This window comes from Acomys russatus, chromosome 3 (genome assembly GCF_903995435.1).
Source record: "Acomys russatus chromosome 3, mAcoRus1.1, whole genome shotgun sequence".
NCBI classification, from domain to species: Eukaryota; Metazoa; Chordata; class Mammalia; order Rodentia; family Muridae; genus Acomys; species Acomys russatus.
Window position 1 is genome coordinate 59,451,142 of NC_067139.1, and position 20,264 is coordinate 59,471,405.

The 20,264-nt window shown below is 48.5% G+C and overlaps 1 protein-coding gene across 2 annotated transcripts in view; it reads left to right on the forward strand.

Annotated features, from left to right (window-relative positions):
* Stimate (STIM activating enhancer) overlaps positions 1-18,796 on the forward strand; it is a 51,907-nt gene extending 33,111 nt beyond the window's left edge. For both annotated transcript variants that reach the window (XM_051140928.1, XM_051140935.1), the window contains exons 2-8: positions 5,989-6,037; positions 7,664-7,759; positions 9,974-10,095; positions 14,347-14,459; positions 15,381-15,458; positions 16,144-16,293; positions 17,931-18,796. In XM_051140928.1, the coding sequence (XP_050996885.1) occupies positions 5,989-6,037; positions 7,664-7,759; positions 9,974-10,095; positions 14,347-14,459; positions 15,381-15,458; positions 16,144-16,293; positions 17,931-18,044 (722 nt within the window). In that variant the 3' untranslated portion in view covers positions 18,045-18,796. The remainder of the gene's footprint in view (positions 1-5,988; positions 6,038-7,663; positions 7,760-9,973; positions 10,096-14,346; positions 14,460-15,380; positions 15,459-16,143; positions 16,294-17,930) is intronic.
* Positions 18,797-20,264: the final 1,468 nt, after the last annotated feature.

The following is a 20,264-nucleotide window of genomic DNA, read 5'->3' on the forward strand; positions in this document are numbered from 1 at the left end:
GTGGCAGCTCCTGGCTTCTTACCTGCGGAGACTTCTGTCTTCCCAGGCTTCCTTGTCCCTGGATTGCAACATTCAAATGAAAAGCAAGATACCTTGGGGCAAGTTTGAATTCCCACCATTCTTTCTCTCTTGTCCACAGATAGCTAATTCTGTTAGCTCAAGGCTTAAAAAGCAGCTAGAAACTTTCTCCTCAGCCTCCTGTGGCAGCATGTGAGTGTGCTGTCCTTTGGCCCAGGGTGTCTAATATGTCTCCCTGCTCCCACATCGCCCTCTAAAGGCTGCTCTTGGCATAGCAGGCTGAGTGAACTTCACTTTAGCAACCGACCATCACTAGAGGCAGAAAGGTGAAGCATTAGCCACTCTTCCTTATGAAACCGTCTGACTCCCTCAGATTACCTGGAGCCCTTCACAAACCCAGGCCCTTTGCCCTGCTGCACAGCTCTTCTTCACACCACTGATGGCCTCTGCGTCTTCGCCACCCTCCCATGTAAAGAAGGCAAGGATTTTACCTGTTGCATTTCCTTCTGAATGGGGCACGTTACATAAAAGTTCATGTTAGCCAGGCGCAGTGGTGCGCGCCTTTAATCCCAGCACACAGGAGGCAGAGGCAGGCAGGTCTGGTCTACAGAGAGGCCAGCCTGGTCTACAGAGTTAGTTTCAGGACAGCCAGGGCTACACAAAGAAACCCTGTCTCAAAAAAAAAAAGTTCATAGGTTATGTATATATTTATATATGTATTAATTTATTAATATAATTTGAAAATGTTTCCATATTAGGTTATAAATTTTGTTTATACCTACCTTTTTATGCAGTGTTTAGGGTTAAAATATGTGTATATTCTATTATGTATACTTATCCCTCTTAATATTTATTGACAGTTTACTTCCAGGGTTTTGTTATGACAGTAGAACAGTGACATCCCTATACATTTTAATATACCAGCATTAATACCTGTTGAATACATACTTTGCACTTTAAGGAATATAATGTAAAAGTACATGGGTTGTTAATTCTTTGACAAACTTACCAAGTTGAACTTTGGTAATGTTCCCTTGTGCTTCTGGGGTCTGTTTTCTCTCCAGCTTTTTAGGCAGGAGACATTGGGCCTGTTGAGAAGTCTGAATGACAGAGCAGTGATTGCTCCGATGCCCCGGGCCTTGTCCTCCAGTTGCTATCTTTCTACATAAGTGAGTGTGCCTTGGCTGCCGTAACACAGCACACAGACCGGGTGGCTTAGATGATAGACATTTATTTTCTCTCAGTTCTGGGAGGTCCGGTCTAAGATGAAAGGCTTAGTCAGCAGGTTCCATTCCTTCTGAGGCCTCTTCTCTGAGACTTGCAGATGGCGACTTCTTTTTTTTTTTTTTTTTTTTTTTTAATTAAATAATTTTTATTGAAAATAGATTCTTCTCTCATACGATACATCCTGTCTAGTTTCCTCTCTCTCCACTTCTCCCAGTTCCCCTCCGCCTTCCATCTCCCCCAGATCCACTCCCTTTCTGTTTCCTTTTCAGAAAAGAACAGGCCCACAAGAGACAACAGCCAAACAGGACAAAACAAGATACAGTACAAAAGCCCTCCTATCAAGGCTGGACAAGGCAGCCCAATAGGAAGAAACGAGTCTTAAGAGTAGGAAAGGGTCAGAGATACAACCATTCTCACTGTTTGGAGTCCCACAAAAACACCGAGCGATCAGCCATATATAACATATACCCACGCAGGCCCCGTGCTGGCTGCTTCAGTCTCTGAACCCATGTGAGCCCTGCTTAGTAGATTCGGTGGGCTGTGCTCTCCTGGTGCCCTCCATCCCCTTGACTCCTACAGTCTTTTCACCCTCTCTTCTATGGAGTTCCCCAATATCCATGGGGAGGGGCCCAATGGAGATGTCCTGTTTAGTCTCCCCATGCCAGAGGAAGCCTCTCTGATGATGACTGGACCAGGTACCAATCTACTCTCATAGCAGAATATCATTAGAAATCATTTGCTTGGTTTGTTGTTGCTGTTGTTGTTCTACCCTAGGTCTCTGGGCTTCCAGTCTCCAGTTCCTGGCCATCCGGGCAGTGTAGGGCATCGGCTTCCTCTCATGGCCTGGGCCTCAAGTCAGACTAGACATTGTTTGGCTACTCCCACAACTTCTACAGCACCATCGCCCAAGCACATCTTGCAGGCCAAGGATTTTGTGTCTGAGTTGTTGGCCAGGTTTCCTCTTCTATATGATGCAGAGTACTATCCCATTCCAAAGGGACGAGGATGTAGGGGTGAAGGCTTCGTGCGGGCACCAGCTCCACCTCTGCATTCAGTGAGCTGTGTGGATGCTGTCCTCGGAAATGGGGCCCCGCTGCTAGTTTTCACATAGTGACCTTCTGCCCTAGCATCAGCCTGGCTGTCCTAGGATCAACCTACATTCTTTAGAATCTCCATGAAACACCCTCAGCTGAAAACTCAACAGAATGCCACCCAGTCCCATCACTGGGGGCCTTGCCTGGCTACAAAAGATGACCAGTTCAGCTCCATATCCTCCATGACTAGGAGCCCTCACTAGGGTCACCTCATAGACCCCAGGAAGTTCCTACTGCACTAGGTTTGTGTGCACGCGCATACACACACACACACACACACACACACACACACACACCTCCAGTTACAGCCCTCTCTCCTTCCACCCCACCCCACCCACCCACCCCCATTCCCACCGCCTGATCCCTCTTGCTCCCATCCCCATTTGTCCCTAGTCCACTCACAAAATCTGTTCTGTCCCCCCCCCCCCGCCCAGATCCCTCCTCCTTACCTAGCCTCTCTGGGTGTATGGGTTGTAGCTTATCACTTACTGAACAGCTAATGCCCACTTAAGGGAATACAAACTGTAGTTGTTTTTCTGGATCTGGCTTACCTCACTCAGGATGAATTTTTTTTCTAGTTTCATCTATTTGCTTGCATATTTCATGATGTCATTTTTTAAAAACAACTGAGTAATGTTTAATTGTGTAAATGTTCCACATTATCTTTATCCATTCTTCTGTTGAGGGACAGCTAGGTTGTTTCCAGTTTCTGACTATTATGAATAAAATTGCAGTGAACATGGTTACAAGTGTCCCTGTGGTAGTGGAGCTCCTTTGCGTGTATGACCAAGAGTGGAATAGCTAGGCCTGGGATGTGAGGTATACCAATTCCCAATTTCCTGAGGAACTGACCGATAGCTACTTCTTTTTTGGTTTTTTGGTTTTGGTTCTGTTTGTTTGTTTACTTGAGACAAGGTTTCTCTGTATAGTCCTGCCTATCATGGAATTCACTTTGTAAACCAGGCTGGCCTCAAACTCAAAGATCCACCTGCCTCTGCCTCCCAAGTACTGGGATTAAAGGCATGTGCCACTACCTCCCAGCTTGGATGGCTAGTTCTTAGTGTTTCCTCACATGGTCTTTTCTTGGTACACTCATACATCTGTGGCCTGGGTTCCTGTCTTTTAAAAAACATCAATTTAAAAAAAAAAAAAAAAAAAACAACCCAGGGCTGGAGAGATGGCTCAGAGGTTAAGAGCACTGTCTGCTCTTCCAAAAAGGTTCTGAGTTCGATTCCCAGCAACCACATGGTGGCTCACAACCATTTATAAAGCGATCTGGTGCCCTCTTCTGGTGTAAGTGTGTACAGGCAAGCAGAACACTGTATACATAATAAATAAATAAATATTTAAAAATTAAAAAACAAAACATCAATCATATTGGGTTAGGACCCATCCACAGGATCTCATTTTACCTTAGTTACTTCTCCAAATACAGTCAGTAGGAATTCATCCCATAAAGCCACAATTGTTTCCCTTTATCCATACATCACATTAATATATTAGTATAACAATAGATTTATTATAATTACTTATGCTTTGTGTAGTTATACTGTATTTTAATTATATCATTTTATATATGTAATATAGTATATAATTATAATCGATTTAACATATATAGAGTATAATCTCTTCCCATAAGCCACTTGAAGGAAAATTATAGCCCCTCTGATACCTAAGTGTTTGCCTTATAGGGATCAGAACGTTCTCCTTTTTGAATATTTGAAGTCATTAATAATAGTGAAGATAGAGCCAGATGGTGGTGGTTACGCCTTTAACCTCAGCACTCAGGAGGCAAAGGCAGGCAGACCTCTGAGTTTGAGGACAGCTAGGGCTACACAGAGAAACTTTGTCTTGAAAAACAGCAACAATAATAATTATTATTATTATTATTAGGGTGTTTGGTGCGATGGCGCATGCCTGTAATCCCAGCACTCAGGGAGGCAAAGGCAGGCAGATCTCTGTGAGCTCAAGGCCAGCCTGGTCTACAAAATGAGTTCAGGATAGCAAAACAGAAATCCTGTCTCAAAAAAACAACAACAATAATAATGGGGAGGACAGAATTGATAAGCATAAAGTGGCTTCTGGCCCTAGCTGGAAGTCTCTAGATGATTCTCATGTGAGCCTTGACCCCCCCCCCCCCCCCCCCCCCCCCCCCGCGCCCAGTGATACTTGGCCTGCTTCTAGGAAAAAACCTGCTTTCAAGAGCCATTCAGGCCAGCAGAGTCTCTTGGCTTTAGCTTGACATTCTTTGGCTTTGTTGGGGTTTTGGATCTACACTGTGTCAAGAACACAACAGACTTCCTTCCACCAGCTTTTCAGTCTCTGTATCAACATGGCTCGAACCGCCAGGCTTGTTATTTTGGTCTTTGCACAGCAGCCTTGCCCTGCCAAGTGTGGACTGGCTTAGTTATTCAGAGAGCACTTTGTTGACTTGTGTTCTGTTTTCTCTCTCACCCTCCTGCTGCTGCTGCAGTCTCTTTGGCAGCTTGGGATTTCTCCAGACGCTGGTTCTCTCCTGCTACCGGTTCTGATTAGGGATCTTTCATGGCCTGAGTCAGTCTGTTTCTTTCTTAGCACTTTGGTGTGGGTAAATGTCACACAAGCAGCACTTCCGGTGTTTGCTTTAGTTGTGGAAAGTTGCTAAGAGCTCCAGGGGCGCCTGTAGCCAGGAAACTTTGTTTCCTCTGTTCTAGACAGTGCGCCTGCACAACTTGGGCACAGGAGTACACTTTTGCCCTGAGAGTCCCTTGCCAGCCAAGGTAGAGCAGGCTGTTGCTGCCTCTTCCTCGGAGCTGTGAGCACAGCCAACATCTTTCCTCAGTGCATCCTCCCGGGAAATCCATCACCCACACAGTTCTCAGGGCAGCTTTTCTAAGCCAGCTCTGCTTAGACTCCTGGCTCTTCCTTCCCTACAGGATTCATTCCAACCCCCTGACCCAGCACTCAGGACCCCCTCATTTGGCCCACGTTCATTTTGTCACCCTTTTACCTGCTTCTTCTCTAGCAGGCTTTCGTGTTATCTACTATAGTGAGGCAGATTGACTTATTCTGAACACTGCCATGTTCTGTTGCTGTACCTGCAAGCTCCGCAGCTGTGTCTGCTCAGCGTCTCCTCTCAGGTCTTTCAGCAAGCTCTTACCCAGCCCTGAGGACTTGGCTTGGTTGTTTTTGTTAGGGAAGCCTGTCCTAACCACGGCTTCCTGCCCCAGACTTGTCTCCTCCCCAGCACTTTCCGTCCCCCATGGTTCCGTAGCTCTCCCCTGTTTCCTCAGTGTCTGGCCAGGGCTAAACAGTGAGCCTCGGCTGAAGCGGGTGGATTGTCCTCAGACAGATCATATGCTAGAGTTAGAAGCACCGCGTCGCTGTGTTGTTTCTAGTAATCACCCATGTGAGCTTTGACACAAAGAGGAAACACAGGTTTGCACACACCGAGAGAAGTCATGCTTTAATAAATATCTAGTTCGGAAGAGTCCATGCTGGCAGACAGCAATACAGGCTCCCTGTAACCTTCCCTGAGCAAGACATGCTGCCCATGCCAACAGACTAAGGATTTTAAGCTAGCAATGTAAATAAGAAGCAGACTGATAACCCAGCTTGCATATGTACTTTGCTGTTGATTTGAGAAACTGCTGTCTGTCTGTTCTTTCAGTTAAACGCTTCAGAGAACCAAAGCATGAAAGACGACCATGGAGGATATGGTATGTACCCAAGTGCTGACTCACCCCTAGAAAGCCTTTTTGCTGTGTTGGGGTTTGGGTTGGGGATTGGTGGAGGTGTATTGGAGTAGGTAGGGCATGGAATCGGAGAAATTACATATCATATAAAGTTTATGGAGTTCCTCCAGTTGAAGTAATCATTAGGAATGCAGTATGAAACGAGAACAGCTCTGTTTTTTCAAAGGCTTTTGACCCCTATTTTCTTTCTTTCTTTTATTTATTTTGGTTTCTCTGTGTAGCTTTGGCTGTCATGGACTCCCATTGTAGACCAGGCTGGCCTCGAACTCACAGCGATCCACCTACCTCTGCCTCCCGAGTGCTGGGATTAAAGGCGTGCACCACCACGCCTGGCTTCCCTTTATTTATAATGTTGCTTTCAGTACCGGAAGATGGAGGACAATACAGATGGAGCAGCCTTTGCTGGGGGCTTCTTCATCTTGACTTGTTAGGAGATTATGTTTAAACTCTTGACTTCTAGGGTTTGTGTGTGTAATCAAATACAGATGCATTTGGGGAGTTGTCATGCGTATGCCAGAGGTCCTTAGAACACCCTACCAGATGTGACTCACTCGAGGAAGCAGTGTTTACATTTCCTGGTTTATTAGGAAGGATGCAGGTGAATGGCTAAATGGAGAGGCTCGGAGAGCTGGGATGTTCCTGGGCACAGTTCTGTGATCATGGTTTTAGAGTATACCATCCTCCCTGTGTACTGATGCGTTAGCTCACTGGTTCCACAACACCCCAGGCCCTGTGTTTTAGGGATCACTAGGCTTGCCTGATTGCCTAGTCTGCGGCCCTTCTTCTCTCCCTGGAGTATGGTGGGTCTTGGTTTAATCATGGCTCAGTCTTTCAGTGGCCTTCCCCATCCTAAAGCCCTCTAGGAACTACAGTCAACTCTTTAAAACAAAAGATGTTCCTATCACCCAGGACAGTCCAAAGGATTGGACTTCTCTGAGGGATCTGGGAGCAAAAACTAAGATATTCCTTACACCCCTGGCACTCAGGAAGTTACAGGGTGGCTGGGACTCTTGGTCAGGGGTAGAGATCAAGTGTTTACTGTAGACACATGAGTGTCAGACATGCTCCTTTTGTGTAGGGCGGCCATGCGGTAGCAGTTGCGTGTGCATTGTATGGTGGTAAAGATTCAGGGATAGATTACAAAGACCACACTTCCAAACCTCAGTCATGCAGGACAGAGACAGGCAGGCTTCAGTTAACAGTGTGGGCTAACGAAGCTTACTCCTGTCCTAACGGAACTTTTACTCCCCTCAGAAGACACCCCATCATCATATCAATAACAGTAAATTGTAAATTGTCACACACATACTTGCTGATTCTTAAAGACATTACTCCCATATGTTGGGAAGTCTTACTTGTACCCGCTTTGTCACTGGTTCTCCCAGATCTCTCATGGTTGAGGAACACTGAGGAAGACTGAGGATGTGTGTGTCTTGTGTGTGTTATCCTTTGATGTCTCCTTGCCATTGGGTGTATGGATGGTTTTGAGGCTTAGCCACCAGCTTGGTTTGTTTCCCCCCACCTCCACCCCCAAGGTGGTTGCTGCTGTCCTGTCAGGTTGGTAACACTTGCTGGTTCTGTTTTGTGCAGGTTTTTAGATACTTCCAAGCAAGCCATAGGGATGCTGTTCATCCACTTTGCGAATGTGTACCTAGCAGATCTCACTGAAGAGGACCCTTGTTCACTGTGAGTGGCTTGTATTTGAATTTGACCTCAGTTGAAATTATGGACTGGCCTTCCCTTCCCGTGCAGGTGCAGTCCTCCAGCTTAGAGGCACCCATCCCTTCTCCTCTAGATCTCTCAGGTTTCCTCCTATGCGTGCCCGCGTGAGTTTATATACTCAGCTTTTGGTTGGCTCGCAGGACTTTTGACAGTTACCTTGTGTGTCGGCTTTCTGTTAATCAGTCCAAGTTCAGTCCTTTGTCTTTCTAGTGCCCTAGGGGTCCCATGTTCCCAGCAGCCCCCTCAGGACAGTGTAACACTGCAAGAGCAGCTTTGTGCCAGTCACAGCGCTCATGGCATTTTGCTGCGGGGTGAGACGCTCACAGGCCGTTGTTGAGCATCACTGAACTCTTTGATTGAAAGAGCGTCTGCTATTCTATCAGTGAAGACTGCCTTCCACGTGATGCCCTGAGCAGTGTACCTGAAACCATAACCACGTCCTAAAATGCTGTACTTCTTCCAGGTAGCAGACAGGGTGGCAGAGGCATAACTCCAATATCAACTCTTTTTTTTTTTTTTTTTTTTTTTTGAGACAGAGTTTCTCTGTGTAGCTTTGGCGGTCCTATACCAGGCTGGCCTGAAACTCACAGTGATCCACCTGCCTCTGCCTCCCGAGTGCTGGCATTAAAGGCGAGCTCTGCCACGCCCAGCCCAATCCCAACTCTTACCTCCAGTCTCCAACTTCAAGTTGGTGGCACAGAAAGGTTACAGTATTTAAAGTTCGCACAGCATAGACGTGGTGGAGCTGGACTTAAGCCAGGCTGCCTGCCCGCAAGGCTCCATGATGCTCTGATGCCTCAATGAATCCTGTGTTGAATGCAAGGGCAGCGCACAGGAGACTCAGGAAGCAGTTGACGAGTATATAAATGAATGCAAAGCTGGATATACTCATTTTCCTCCTTGTTTTTCAGGCTCTATCTCAGATGTGAAAGCACAGGTGTGAATAGCATGCCGCACCAGTTAGATACAGGTGTCAGAGCAGGAGCCTCCTGCCAGACAGGTTGCTTTGGAAGCAACTTTCTGACTCTGGTCTGAGAGTGACCCCTTGTGTCTTTAAGGAGGAAGAACAAGGTGCCTACCTCCCTCTCAATGCTAGTTTTCTGTGTTCTGGGGACCAAGCACAGTATGTTGCCCCGATATTGGGGTGCTATGCACATCCCAAAGAACAGACTGGGAAGAGGTCTGCATAAAGCGTCTTAGGCCTTAGCAGCTTGGAAGCTCCTTGAAGCCAAGTCTTGTGTTGTCCTTGAACTTATCTATAGGGAGTTAAAACCCTGTGTTCAAAATAAATAAATAAATAAATAAATAAATAAATAAATAAATAAAAATAAAACCCTGTGTTCTCACAGAGGGTCAGCACCTGCCTCAGTGACCTCATTTTCATCTGATTCTGCTCTAGATAACCAGAGCCTGCCTGTGTCCAGTGGTGCTCAGCTAGATCTGGATATAGGGCACTTGAGCGGGGGAGAGGCGGGTAAACCAAAGGGCATTAACTTGGTGAGAAAAAGGTTTTCTATCAGGCAAATGGAAACAAACCTTAAAAGAATGTGTGGTCACTATTGGCATGCCTCCCCATGCCCCTTCCTCCAATCCCCTGGCCTTTTCTGCAGGTGCTGGGTAAAAAAAAAAAAAAAAAAAAAAAAGTAAGAACACTGTTTGCACACATGATTACAGGCAGGGATGAACATGCAGCCATGTGGCCCTGGCTGCTTGGTTAAAAGTCTCAGAAAGCTTTTCCTTGAAAGCCCTGGGAAAGTGGCACAGCTGTACAACCTCACGGGGCCTGAACTGTCAGGGAGGAGCAGAACCACTTAGTAGGTCTATTGCTGTTGACTGGGTTCTGTTTTCCTCTCAGGTTCCTTATTAGCTACTTCCAGGTGTGCTGTCTTCCTTTGAATCCTGGCCTTGGCACATCGCCTTCAGTTTATCAAGTTTCCCTGCCTTTCTCTTCCTTTCTTCAAGTTTTTAATAGTAGCACCTTTTCAGACACCTAGAAACAGAAGCTACCATTTCTGTAGTCTCTTGCATAACTACATGTAGGGGTGCCACTCTCCCCAGGAAAGCCAGACAAAGGCTGTGTCTGTTAGCCTTGATCTCTGACCCTGGTAAGTGCTGTACTGAGGCCCCAGCTCCGTGGCTTCTGTTCCCTGACCGTGCTGCTATGGCCTCTATTTCTAGGTACCTCATCAACTTTCTTCTGGACGCCACTGTAGGCATGCTTCTCATTTATGTGGGCGTACGTGCCGTCAGTGTCTTGGTGGAGTGGCAGCAGTGGGAATCCCTGCGCTTTGGAGAATATGGTAATGCCCTTGGGCACTGGGCAGGGCGTGTTGGGGACTGCTTGCCCTGTGGAGCTCTGAAACCTGGAGAGTTTGGAGCTGTTGACTGTCTCCCTATGCAAACTGAGAGGGGTTTGTTTGAAGGCCCAAGTATCACTTTCCTGAAGGCAGGGAAGAAGCACTTCACTGCCAGGACACTCATTTTGGGGGGAGAGAAGGTTGCAGAAGCCAGGAGACAGCCCTTCTACCAGACGGACTTGTGGTCCCACCTGCAGGGCTGCAAGGCCACATCATTGTGCTGAGCTTCCCAAAGATCGCACTTCACCTGCCTGCCACGTTAGAGAGATGGGAGCAGCTCTCGCTTGGGAAGGCAGCCCACGGGGAGGTGAAAGTCTGTCCTCTTTCTACGTACCTGTGTTTGTCCTGTCACTAGATTACTCTGCTGACAGAGTAGAGCTTGCATGGCAAGTACTAGAGTCTGCATCCTTTCTAAGGTCAAGTTGCTGTGCCTTCTAACTGTAGGCTTGTCCCCAGCCTGGCTTGTGGCTGTCCCAGTCTCTCAGACATGAGGTCTGTCCTCACTCAGATTCAAGGCTTTAGGCCAGCAGCTGTGGGTACTAGCCTATTTTATGAGACCCTCATGCCACATCTTGAGTAAGAAGTTGTTTTCGTATGGGCTGTAAGCATGAGGAAGGGTTGAGGGTTGAGCTGCTAGTGAGGAGCTGCTCTTGTGGAGCAGCATTAGCACGACTTTACCACAAGAGGGCGCCGGGACAGTGCAAGGGTTGTGGGTAGAAATCTGGGCCTACATTCCCCTTTCCAAGGCATGCCTTCCAAACAACTGTTGGCTCTGGGCCCAGAGACCTACTCACTTCTTGGTGGTTGAAGATGTCTGAGGAACTGACAGTTTAAAAGGGCACATGATTGGTGGCACTGGCTGTGGAGTGCCTTGGGTATTTCTAGAGATCTTAAGTAACTGTCTTCAGTGAGGAAAGATGAGTTTAGTGAGGACTTTTCTTGGCCTGTTACTTGATGCCAGTGAGTCACTGACTTAAGATAGTGCCCAACACAGCATGTGTCTCAGGACTCAAGGGAAGACTTCTGAAATACCAAAATCATAGAGTTCTCAACTTGCAGGACAGAAATGGCCACAGCACCTGGGGACCAATTTGACATCATTTTCATTTATAAAACGGGCAACCAGAGGAGTTAAGTGACATACCCAGTCAGGACATGTTTGCGGGCTTCGTGTGCTCTGCACCAGGAGTCCTCTATCAACACTGCTCACATTGCACCTCTGCTGTTGAGATCCCTTCTGGAAGGCAGAGCTGTCAGCTCCACAGTAGCTGGCTGTGATAACGTGGATTCCCCCAGCCAGCTGTTGACTGAGAACAGGGGTCAGGTTTGGTCAGCCACCTGTTGTGAAGCAAGTTTTGTCTGCCTCCCCAAGGATGGGGAGAAAAGAAGGTGGTGGCTATGTGTGAGCCCTGTCCTCTTAATTCAATCACTGCTTCCAGGAACCATGCTCTTCAGAGAAAAACGTCCATTTGTCAAGGAGCATCCCACGGCCTCCGTCCCAGACTATCTCCCTCATTGCTGCCGCTTTGTGGTTGTCAATTGTTGTTCGCTGTTGCTGCTGTGACAGATCAATGCAGGCTTAAGCCAACCCACTTGATTTATCTATAGTTCCTCCAAAAGCCCCACCGGTTCTGTTGAATTAACATGAAGGCATCAGTAGCTGGACCCTTCTGGAGGTGGTTGATAAGGATGGTTGTTCCACTGCCTTTACTTCTGTCTGAGTCCCTTGGCTCATGACTCTTTCCCCCACACACATATACACACGTTTCCAAAGCCAGCAGTCGGGTCTTCTTGTGGTATCTCCGTATGACCTTCCACCTTGAAGCACCCCTGTTAGCACCCTCAGTGCACCTGGACACTCCAGATACTCCATTTAAAGTCTGAATAGCAACCTTAATTCCATTCAGAGCCAGAATCCCCCCTTAGCTAGATCACAACATGTCATGGGTTCTAGAGACTGGGATGTGGACATCTTTGCAGAACCATATTCTGCCTGCTATACCTATAAACTTACCTGTCCAGTTGAGGCAGGAACTCTATGTAGGCCCAACAGCTCTCAGCTTAACAAGAAGAGGGGTTTGCTCACTATGTAGCATGCTTGATTCCTAGAAGAAATCAGGATACTTGGAACATAAGCCACATTTGTTTTATTTGAGGGGGTGAACAGTTTCTGGGCAACAACAGGTGGTATCTGAAGTCTGATGACCAAGCCTCTCTTGCCCTGAAAACAAGGTTGTATCTGGTAGCACATACAATATAGATTTTCTTGCCTTTCCATTGAAATGCTCCCTTCCAGAAGCTTCTCAACACACATGTGTCTTTCACTGTGGCCCCTATTCCTACAACTTAGCCTGAAGGAATGATTCACCAGAGCAAACCAGTACCCCTGAGGTTGTCCACTACACTAGATAGCAGGACACACTGGCCATACTTATTGACTATATTTGTCCTGTAGAGACCAACTTCAGGGAGCATTTAAAAAACTCTTGACAGAACAGAAATAAGCAAACAAACTGTCACATGTCCACTCAGTCCAGCTGCAGTGACCTGTGGCCCGAGTACACAGGGGGAGAGGGTGTGTGGGTGTGTCAGCTGGACATGGGTACTTTTCACCCCTTGGTTTTCAACATTTTTATCTTAGTATCAAAAAACAAAAGGCAGTGGCAACTGCACTGTATAAACTCAGAAAGAACAGGAAAAACGTTTCTCTCCTGTCAGTTACAGCTTATAAGCAAATGGGATGAGCGTTCACTCTGAGCAAGGAATGTTCTTGTAACATGAACAAACGGTGTCACTTGTCTGCTTACTTCCAGACACATCAGTTCCTTCTCAGACATTTCCAAGGGGTACTTCCTATATGGCTGTCACCATTCTTGACTACAATTTTTGGCAAATGTTTTCCTCTCCTGTTCAAGTGAACTTTTCTCAGTATGGTCAGGTGGCTTACCAAAAGCATTGCAAAACTCCTGTTAACAGCCTTGCCAGGAGAGGTGGCCTTCTGGGGTGCCCTGCCTGCCCCAGAGGTGAGAGTAAGTCTGAATGTCTTATAGAATAGGCAGTCAGAGTGTTTCTGCACATGTTCTCCCTTCTCCTCATTGTCCAGAAAAGGAAATAGCACAGTCTGCTGCCTGTCCGTTACAGCTGCGTAAAGGCATTCACTTACTGCCCCTGTGTTCAGCTTGCAGGCCCAGGCAGAGCTGGGGGCCTGCAGCATGAATGCCTGGGATTGCTTTGGACAGAAGAATCAAATGAAGTTGGAAGTTTCTCTCCAGACCAGATTCTCTTCTCGAGGCCTCCTTGAAGTGCTAATATGCCACTCTTCTGGTCAGGGGAGTGCAGGTTGCCCTGGTTGAGCTTCCAGGACAAGGGCCTGGCACCCACTCTCCCACTCTGAGGAGGCCTGTCCTCTAGAGGCACTGCAGGGCCCTCCCCAATCATTTCTTAAGCATAACCACTAACAGAATCACCAACAAGCCTGTGTCCTAGCTGCTGGCCTCAGCCTGTTTCTACTACCTCCCTGTCTTAAGGGCTTCTATCTTCTTTGTCCTACCTAGGCAAAATTAATTAGGCTGCACCCAAATTTGGGTTTGTTTGTTTAATTCTATGAAAAGGCCCTGGAAAGCATTGACTTGTCCTTCTTTTACATGAATTCAGTTGGAATCTGGATTTCTCTAGGTCTGACTGGTGCACTCAGGCTGAGGTCGTCAGGGATGCTGGGGGATGGGATAAGAAGTGGGTGACAGAAAGGAGGAAATGGACAAAGAGCTTATTACTGCATGTATGATCACAGTGTTGCCTCGCTGTGGAGAGGGAGAGCGCCAGTCATTGGGAAAGTCAACTGCAGATAATAATAGTTCTGTTGCTTCACCCAGCTTCGCTGCCAGTGGACAGAGAGCCAGCAGCGAGCTCTTACTAACTTTAGTGCCTCATAACGCTATCCTACAATTTTTTAAAAGAAAAACATTCTGGTATGTCCAAATTAGGAATTCTGACTTTATTCAGAGCACTGCCTCTTTTACAAATGAAGTGATTTGTAGAGCCTTAGGGACCCATGAGGAACCTTAGAGCCAGGGTTCTGGCATGCAGCCAAGGGCTGTGAGGCCTCATAACAAGCTGCACGGAGGTTGGGAGGAGGAGGTGTTGTCCTACTCAGACTGTGGGCCTCTATGGCTAAGCAGCTGCCTGTCCCTGCAGGAGACCCTCTGCAGTGTGGGGCCTGGGTAGGGCAGTGCGCCCTCTACATCGTGATCATGATCTTTGAAAAGTCCGTGGTCTTCATCGTCCTTCTCATACTCCAGTGGAAGAAGGTTTGCCTCCTGCCCCCGCTGTGCCCTCCCTGCTAAGCCACGCCCTCCCTGCTAAGCCATGCCCACACTAGCCCACCCGTTCCTGCCCAGCCCTCAGCCTGCTCAGGTTTTTGTTTTAGTCTTGGATTTGGTCTGAAATAGCAGCTAATTACAAGAGAATTTATTTGTCCTTTTTGTACTTGGTGTCCATCCACTTCGTAAACTTAATGGACATACAGTCCCTTCTGCTGTGTTGCTTGCTCTGATTAGTCATCAGACTTTGTAACTGTGAGTGTGTCTATACTGGCCACTGTCCTTCAAGCATGTGTCTGACCTAGTTCAGCTGAAGCCATTGTGTGCCACAAGCGGTTTCTGAGGTCTGTACCCACCTACGTATTAATACCTGGGTGAGCCTATGGCTTTCCCAGCCCTGCCATCTGCCCTCTGACCCCAGTGCTACCAACATACCTTACTCCTGTATAAAGCCAAGGAGCCTTCTAGAGCATGTGGCTCAGATATTGACTGTGTTTTCACTTTTTAAAAAAAACTAAGACAAAGTATTCAGAGCTGCTGTGCTGCAGAGGTGATGGCTCTGCAGGATTTCTGCTGGGGAGTGGTCTAGGGTTGTCCAGGTCTCTAAAGATCGCCCACTGAATTTCTTCCCCCCAATCCCCTAAGGCACAGGCCCACCACTGTTGCTCTCAGGGGCTCCAGGCTGCCCCCTGCTGAATATGGATCCCACATGGCTCTGATGCAGTGGCCTAAAGTCTACAAGGGGAAAGCTGCTACAGAGCTAATGGCCACAGTGTCCGTTCTCAGCAGTCAGGTCTAGGGCCTGTGCAGCCATGAGTATAAGGAGCTGTTTCCAATAGCTCGAGGGGTGTCTGCGTCTCCTTTGCGCTGCCCCTGTGGTCTCCTCACTGTGTCTGTCTCTCTCTGCAGGTGGCCCTGTTGAATCCAATTGAAAACCCAGACCTGAAGCTGGCCATCGTCATGCTGATAGTGCCCTTCTTTGTCAATGTCAGTGCCTTGTGTGTTTTGTCGCAGCTTGTACCCTGCCATCAAGGCTTCCTGTTCAAAGTGCTGAGTGTGACAGAGAAGTCACCTTACAGCCCTCAGACAAACCTTTCTCTCTGTGTTGTTCCCTCCCATCCCATAACCAGTCTTGGAAATGGTAGGCGGTCTTCCTCAGAAATCAGGTGCCCACTCTAGAGCCCCTCTTTCAGGTGAGGGATCCTGGGAACCGTGGCTTGCCTTCCCTGATAGGCCACCTCCCACTGAGATATCCCTCCCTGTGGCTGATTCAGGATCACAGAAACCCATGAGCACAGCAACCAAAAGTGACATAGAGCTGAAGGACTCAGGGTTCCCTAAAGCAGCAGAGCATGCACCCACCTGTGAGGGCCCAAAGCAGGTACTTAGAGACTGTGGTACTAGGCCCCAAACAGGCTGCCTGTTTTGTTTCTCATCTTGTATTTCGAATCAGGGTCTCTCTACATAGCCCTGGCTGTCCTGGAACTCACTGTGTAGACTAGGCTGGCCTCGAACTCTCAGAGATGTGCCTGCCTCTGCCTCCCCAGTGCTGTGATTAAGGCTCTGGGAGATGGTTGGGACTGGGTGAGGCTTCTCTGTTCTCTATGGAAGGGGTGGGTATGCAGCCCTCTGCTTTGCTTATCCAGAATAACCTGCACTTTTTCTCCCACAGGCTTTCATGTTCTGGGTAGTAGACAATTTTCTCATGAGAAAGGGGAAGACGAAAGCTAAACTAGAGGAGAGAGGAGCCAACCAGGACTCAAGGAATGGGAGTAAGGTTCGCTACCGAAGGGCAGCATCCCATGAGGAGTCTGAGTCTGAGGTAGGAGCCTCCTGATTCTCCCCGAGGGCCTAGCCATCATGCCCTGGCCTCCAGGGGTCTCTGAATGCTGATTCACAACACCAGTCAGAGGGAAAGAAGAAGTTGAGTTAAAGAGTAGCCGGGTCACTCAGAACCTCATCTAACCAGAGCCCAGTGCCTGCTGTCACATGTGCCTTCTCGGGTCAAAAAGACTCAGTACATAGGGTTGTTACAGACAGTCCCTGTGGCAGCATAGACAGCTAGATGAGGCGAAATCCACCTTATTTCAGGGAAGCAGTGAGGTGCTTGGAGCCCTGTCTTCTACTAACAAGCAAGGGAAGTGCTGGCTGCAAACTTCTAAAATATAGAACTAGCTAAACTTCACTGAGATAACCTCATTTCCCTTTACCTGCTGGTGCCTAAATTCAAGGGCCAGTGTGCATGAACACAGCATGGGGCGGGGGTGTATATTCTGCCTGGTCTGCAGCATCCATTGTACCTTCATGCCTCAGCATGTAGCAGCAGGATTCCAGAGGCCTGAGGAAGCTCCCACAGCACTGAGAGCACTGTGCTGCCAGTGGAAGCTGCAGAAACGGTTGACATTAGCCAGGCTTGGTAGTACACGGCTTAGTGCATCCTGCGCTTGGAAAGTAGAGGCACCAGATCTCTGTGAGGTCAGCCTGGTCTAACTCACAAATTCTAGACCCTGACTCTTACCCACTCCCAAACCCCCTCCAAAAAACAGTGGCTGAGATTGATGCTACCCTGAGACTTGAGGAAAAGCAAATAGACAAATAGCTCAACACCACACTTGCAGTGTGGCCTGGCACTGAGGCATAAGCAGCACCACTGCAGAACCCTGGGCAGTCTGGAGGGAGTTCCAGATGATAGGTGGATTAGAGAGCAAGCCCATGTCTTCCCCAAGGTTGTGTTCATAGAATCTGCTTGCAAGGCTTATTACATCATAAGACCTTGGCAAACATTTGGCAAATAACAAATAGCCATAAAGCTCACCAGAGAGGAAATTTACATTGGTCAGAACAGGGAGTCATCAAGTGATCTGGTCCATGGAAGGGTAGTGAGGCTGTTTGTCCCAACCCTGAGGTGGGAATTCCCACTCCCCTTCACAGGTAGGCTTTGGGCCCTTAAACCTAATGTGGCCTATTCAGACCTTCCCATGGTACTCAGAGGTCTGAGGCCAGTAGCTGTGGCAGGAATGAACAAGCTTGTCCTCAGTGTCTCAGCTGCATGGATGAGTAAAGCATTTCCCTCTTTACCTTCAGAAATGACAGAGGTGCCTCAAGACAGCCCCTCTGAAACTACACTGCCTTGTGCCATCCCCTTCCGAAAGAGGCTCTATTTAAGGCAGTTCCAGGGCCCTGAGAGTCATGCACATGGTTGGCTTTGATCGGATTGGATTGGGTCTGGCAGAAGCTGGATGAGAGCAGCAAGGGGGGAAGCATTGGCAGATGAGGGGTGGTGACTTTAATGCTAGCTTCAGCAGGCCAGCACAGCTCACTGTGGAAGGGGGACCTCCCCACGACCGTCTTCTAAGGATGTGGGAGACTTGAGGCCTTCCAGAGGGGGCTGGGCTCCGAGGAGAACAAGCACAAAACACTGCCACTGGCGTCTCAGACCTTCCCTCTTCTCTGCCTCAGATCCTGATATCAGCTGACGATGAGATGGAGGAGTCTGATGCCGAGGAGGACCTCCGCAGACTGACCCCCCTCAAACCTGTGAAAAAGAAGCACCGCTTCGGGCTGCCTGTATGACACATTCCCACGCTGCGGGTGGCAGTCCTGGGGCCCAGCCCTGCAGCAGCATCCTTTCCCTCCTCTCTACCCTCCTCTTCTACCTCTACTCCTCTTGCTGTCTCTGCCCGCTCTCCACCCGCCCCAGACTACTGTGACTTAAAAGAGGGAAGAGGAGCCGTGCCTGAGGGGGCTGTGGGCAGCTGGAGGGCCCACTCAGTTGCACTACAAACACTGACCAAATATGCAAGCGAAGAGCTTTGTTTGTTCGTTGTTGTCCCTTTGGGGTGTTCTGAGACCCCCTGTCCTATGTCTGACCAGGTGGCATGGTGGAAGAAAACAGCACACATAGACTGTTGGGGTCCTCGAGCTGAGGCTGCGGGCCGTGTGGACATGTGGCGTGCTTGGGGTTACCAGCCACTGGTGACCCAAGTTGGAACAGGAATGCTTTCTTAACTCAAAATGGCTTTTGTAACTCTTTATTTCTAAAGCCAGTTTTATGAGCTGTGACAGTGTTACTGTTTTTTGAGTATGTGTTTATTTCCTACAAAGTATCTATGGGTCTAACGGGCAAACAGATTTTTAAGTCTTCCGTATGCTGTTTGACTTTTATATTTTTTAAGTTATATTTTCATACTATTGTATTTAAAACTCTTTTTAATCCCCAAAGAAATGGATTTGTTTGCCTTTCATGGGGTATGAGCTGGTGGGAGGTGTATAAGAGTGAGGACTTTCTGAGTCAGGACTATTGTTAGATAACATCTGGTAATGTGGTAATTGATGCTGATGGGAAGGGTAGCTAGCCTTTATCTGCAGCCAGAAATCCATAGTTTGTTAAGTCAGACCTGGGTGTGAGGCTGCTGTTCTAGTGGATCCGTGTACCCCAATGTGGGAACAGGCAGAGCCCTGCCAGGGCACACAAGCTGCCATGTTAGAGGCAGAGGCTTCGGTTAAACTCGATGGAGAAAGGAGCCCACAAGATAGACATTTGTGACCAGAGGACTCAAGCCCACCAGGCTACCCCTGTTGGGTTTCTGCCTCTCTCGGAGCCTCTGAATTGCAATTGTTAGTATGGTCTCAGCCTCCACATCCCAGTAGAGCAGCTTGCAGAGCCAACCTTTGCCCTGATGCCTGTCACCAGCTGTCACCTGCTAGCTTGTTCAGCTGTCTGGAGACCTCTGCCTGGCCAGAAAAGCCTGTTGTCATGCCTTCCAACGTTGTGAAGTGACTGCAGCAGACCAGGTACCAGGAAGAGCTGTTTCAGTGTGTAGATAGTATGAGGTATTTCTGGACTGTGGCTCCTCCTTGGCAGTTACACCCACTTCTCAGCCTGGCTGCAGTTTACCTGGTTTACAGGCTGACTTGGCATTGTACCTGCTGTGGAGGCAGCAGGGTGGGGTTGGAATTGTGCGATAGCTGTTCAGGCCAACGGTCAAGGACAGTGCTGGAAAGCACAACCCCACTACTTCATGGGCTGGAAGTGGTATGGCTTAGGCCTTAGGTGAGACGAGCACAGAGGAGACACCTCTCCTCAGAACCTCCTCCTAAACCCACACGAGAATGTATATTGTTTACACGAACAGGATCTCAATATGCTGTGGCATGTGAACCTCGCCTTCAGCCAGGGTCCCTGGGGCTGTCCTCTGCCACTGGAAGCCTTGCTTGTCCTAGACAGAAGCATATGCTCTAGGGTGGCTCTCTCTGCTCATCTTGTAGTGCAAGCACCACTGAAAAGAGTGAGGCTGCTGTTGGAGGCCTCACATTCCAGTCAGGCAGAGGCCAGTGACCTGTGAAATAGCTTGGCCAGGTCCGTCCTACAACCATAGCCACTCTCTTGCCCTTCTCCGTGAGGTTCCACTGAGTTGTGTGCAACAGTACAGCTCAAACTCGCAGTGAGACGATCAGTTCCTGGTGGCCTTGCTGAGGCCGTCCTCACTTTCCCTTCCTGTCTGGTTGTGCCCTGCCTGCCCCTGCCGTCCTTCTGGAGCTCAGGATTGGAACCTCATTTCCAGACTTGAGCTCCTAGAGCTTCCAACCCAGGCACAGAGGTGGAAGAACCCTGCGAAGGATGGAAATCTCAGTTGCCCAGGCCTCCCAACGTAATCTGTGAGGTTCTCCCAGCTCCTCAGCACAGGACCTGAAGGACAGAGGAAGCAGGCGGGTACAGGCTCTTTCTGCATCCTGGTTTCCACTAAGGGCTATAGTTTCTGGTGTGCAGCTATGGAGCTGGCTCAGCAGCCA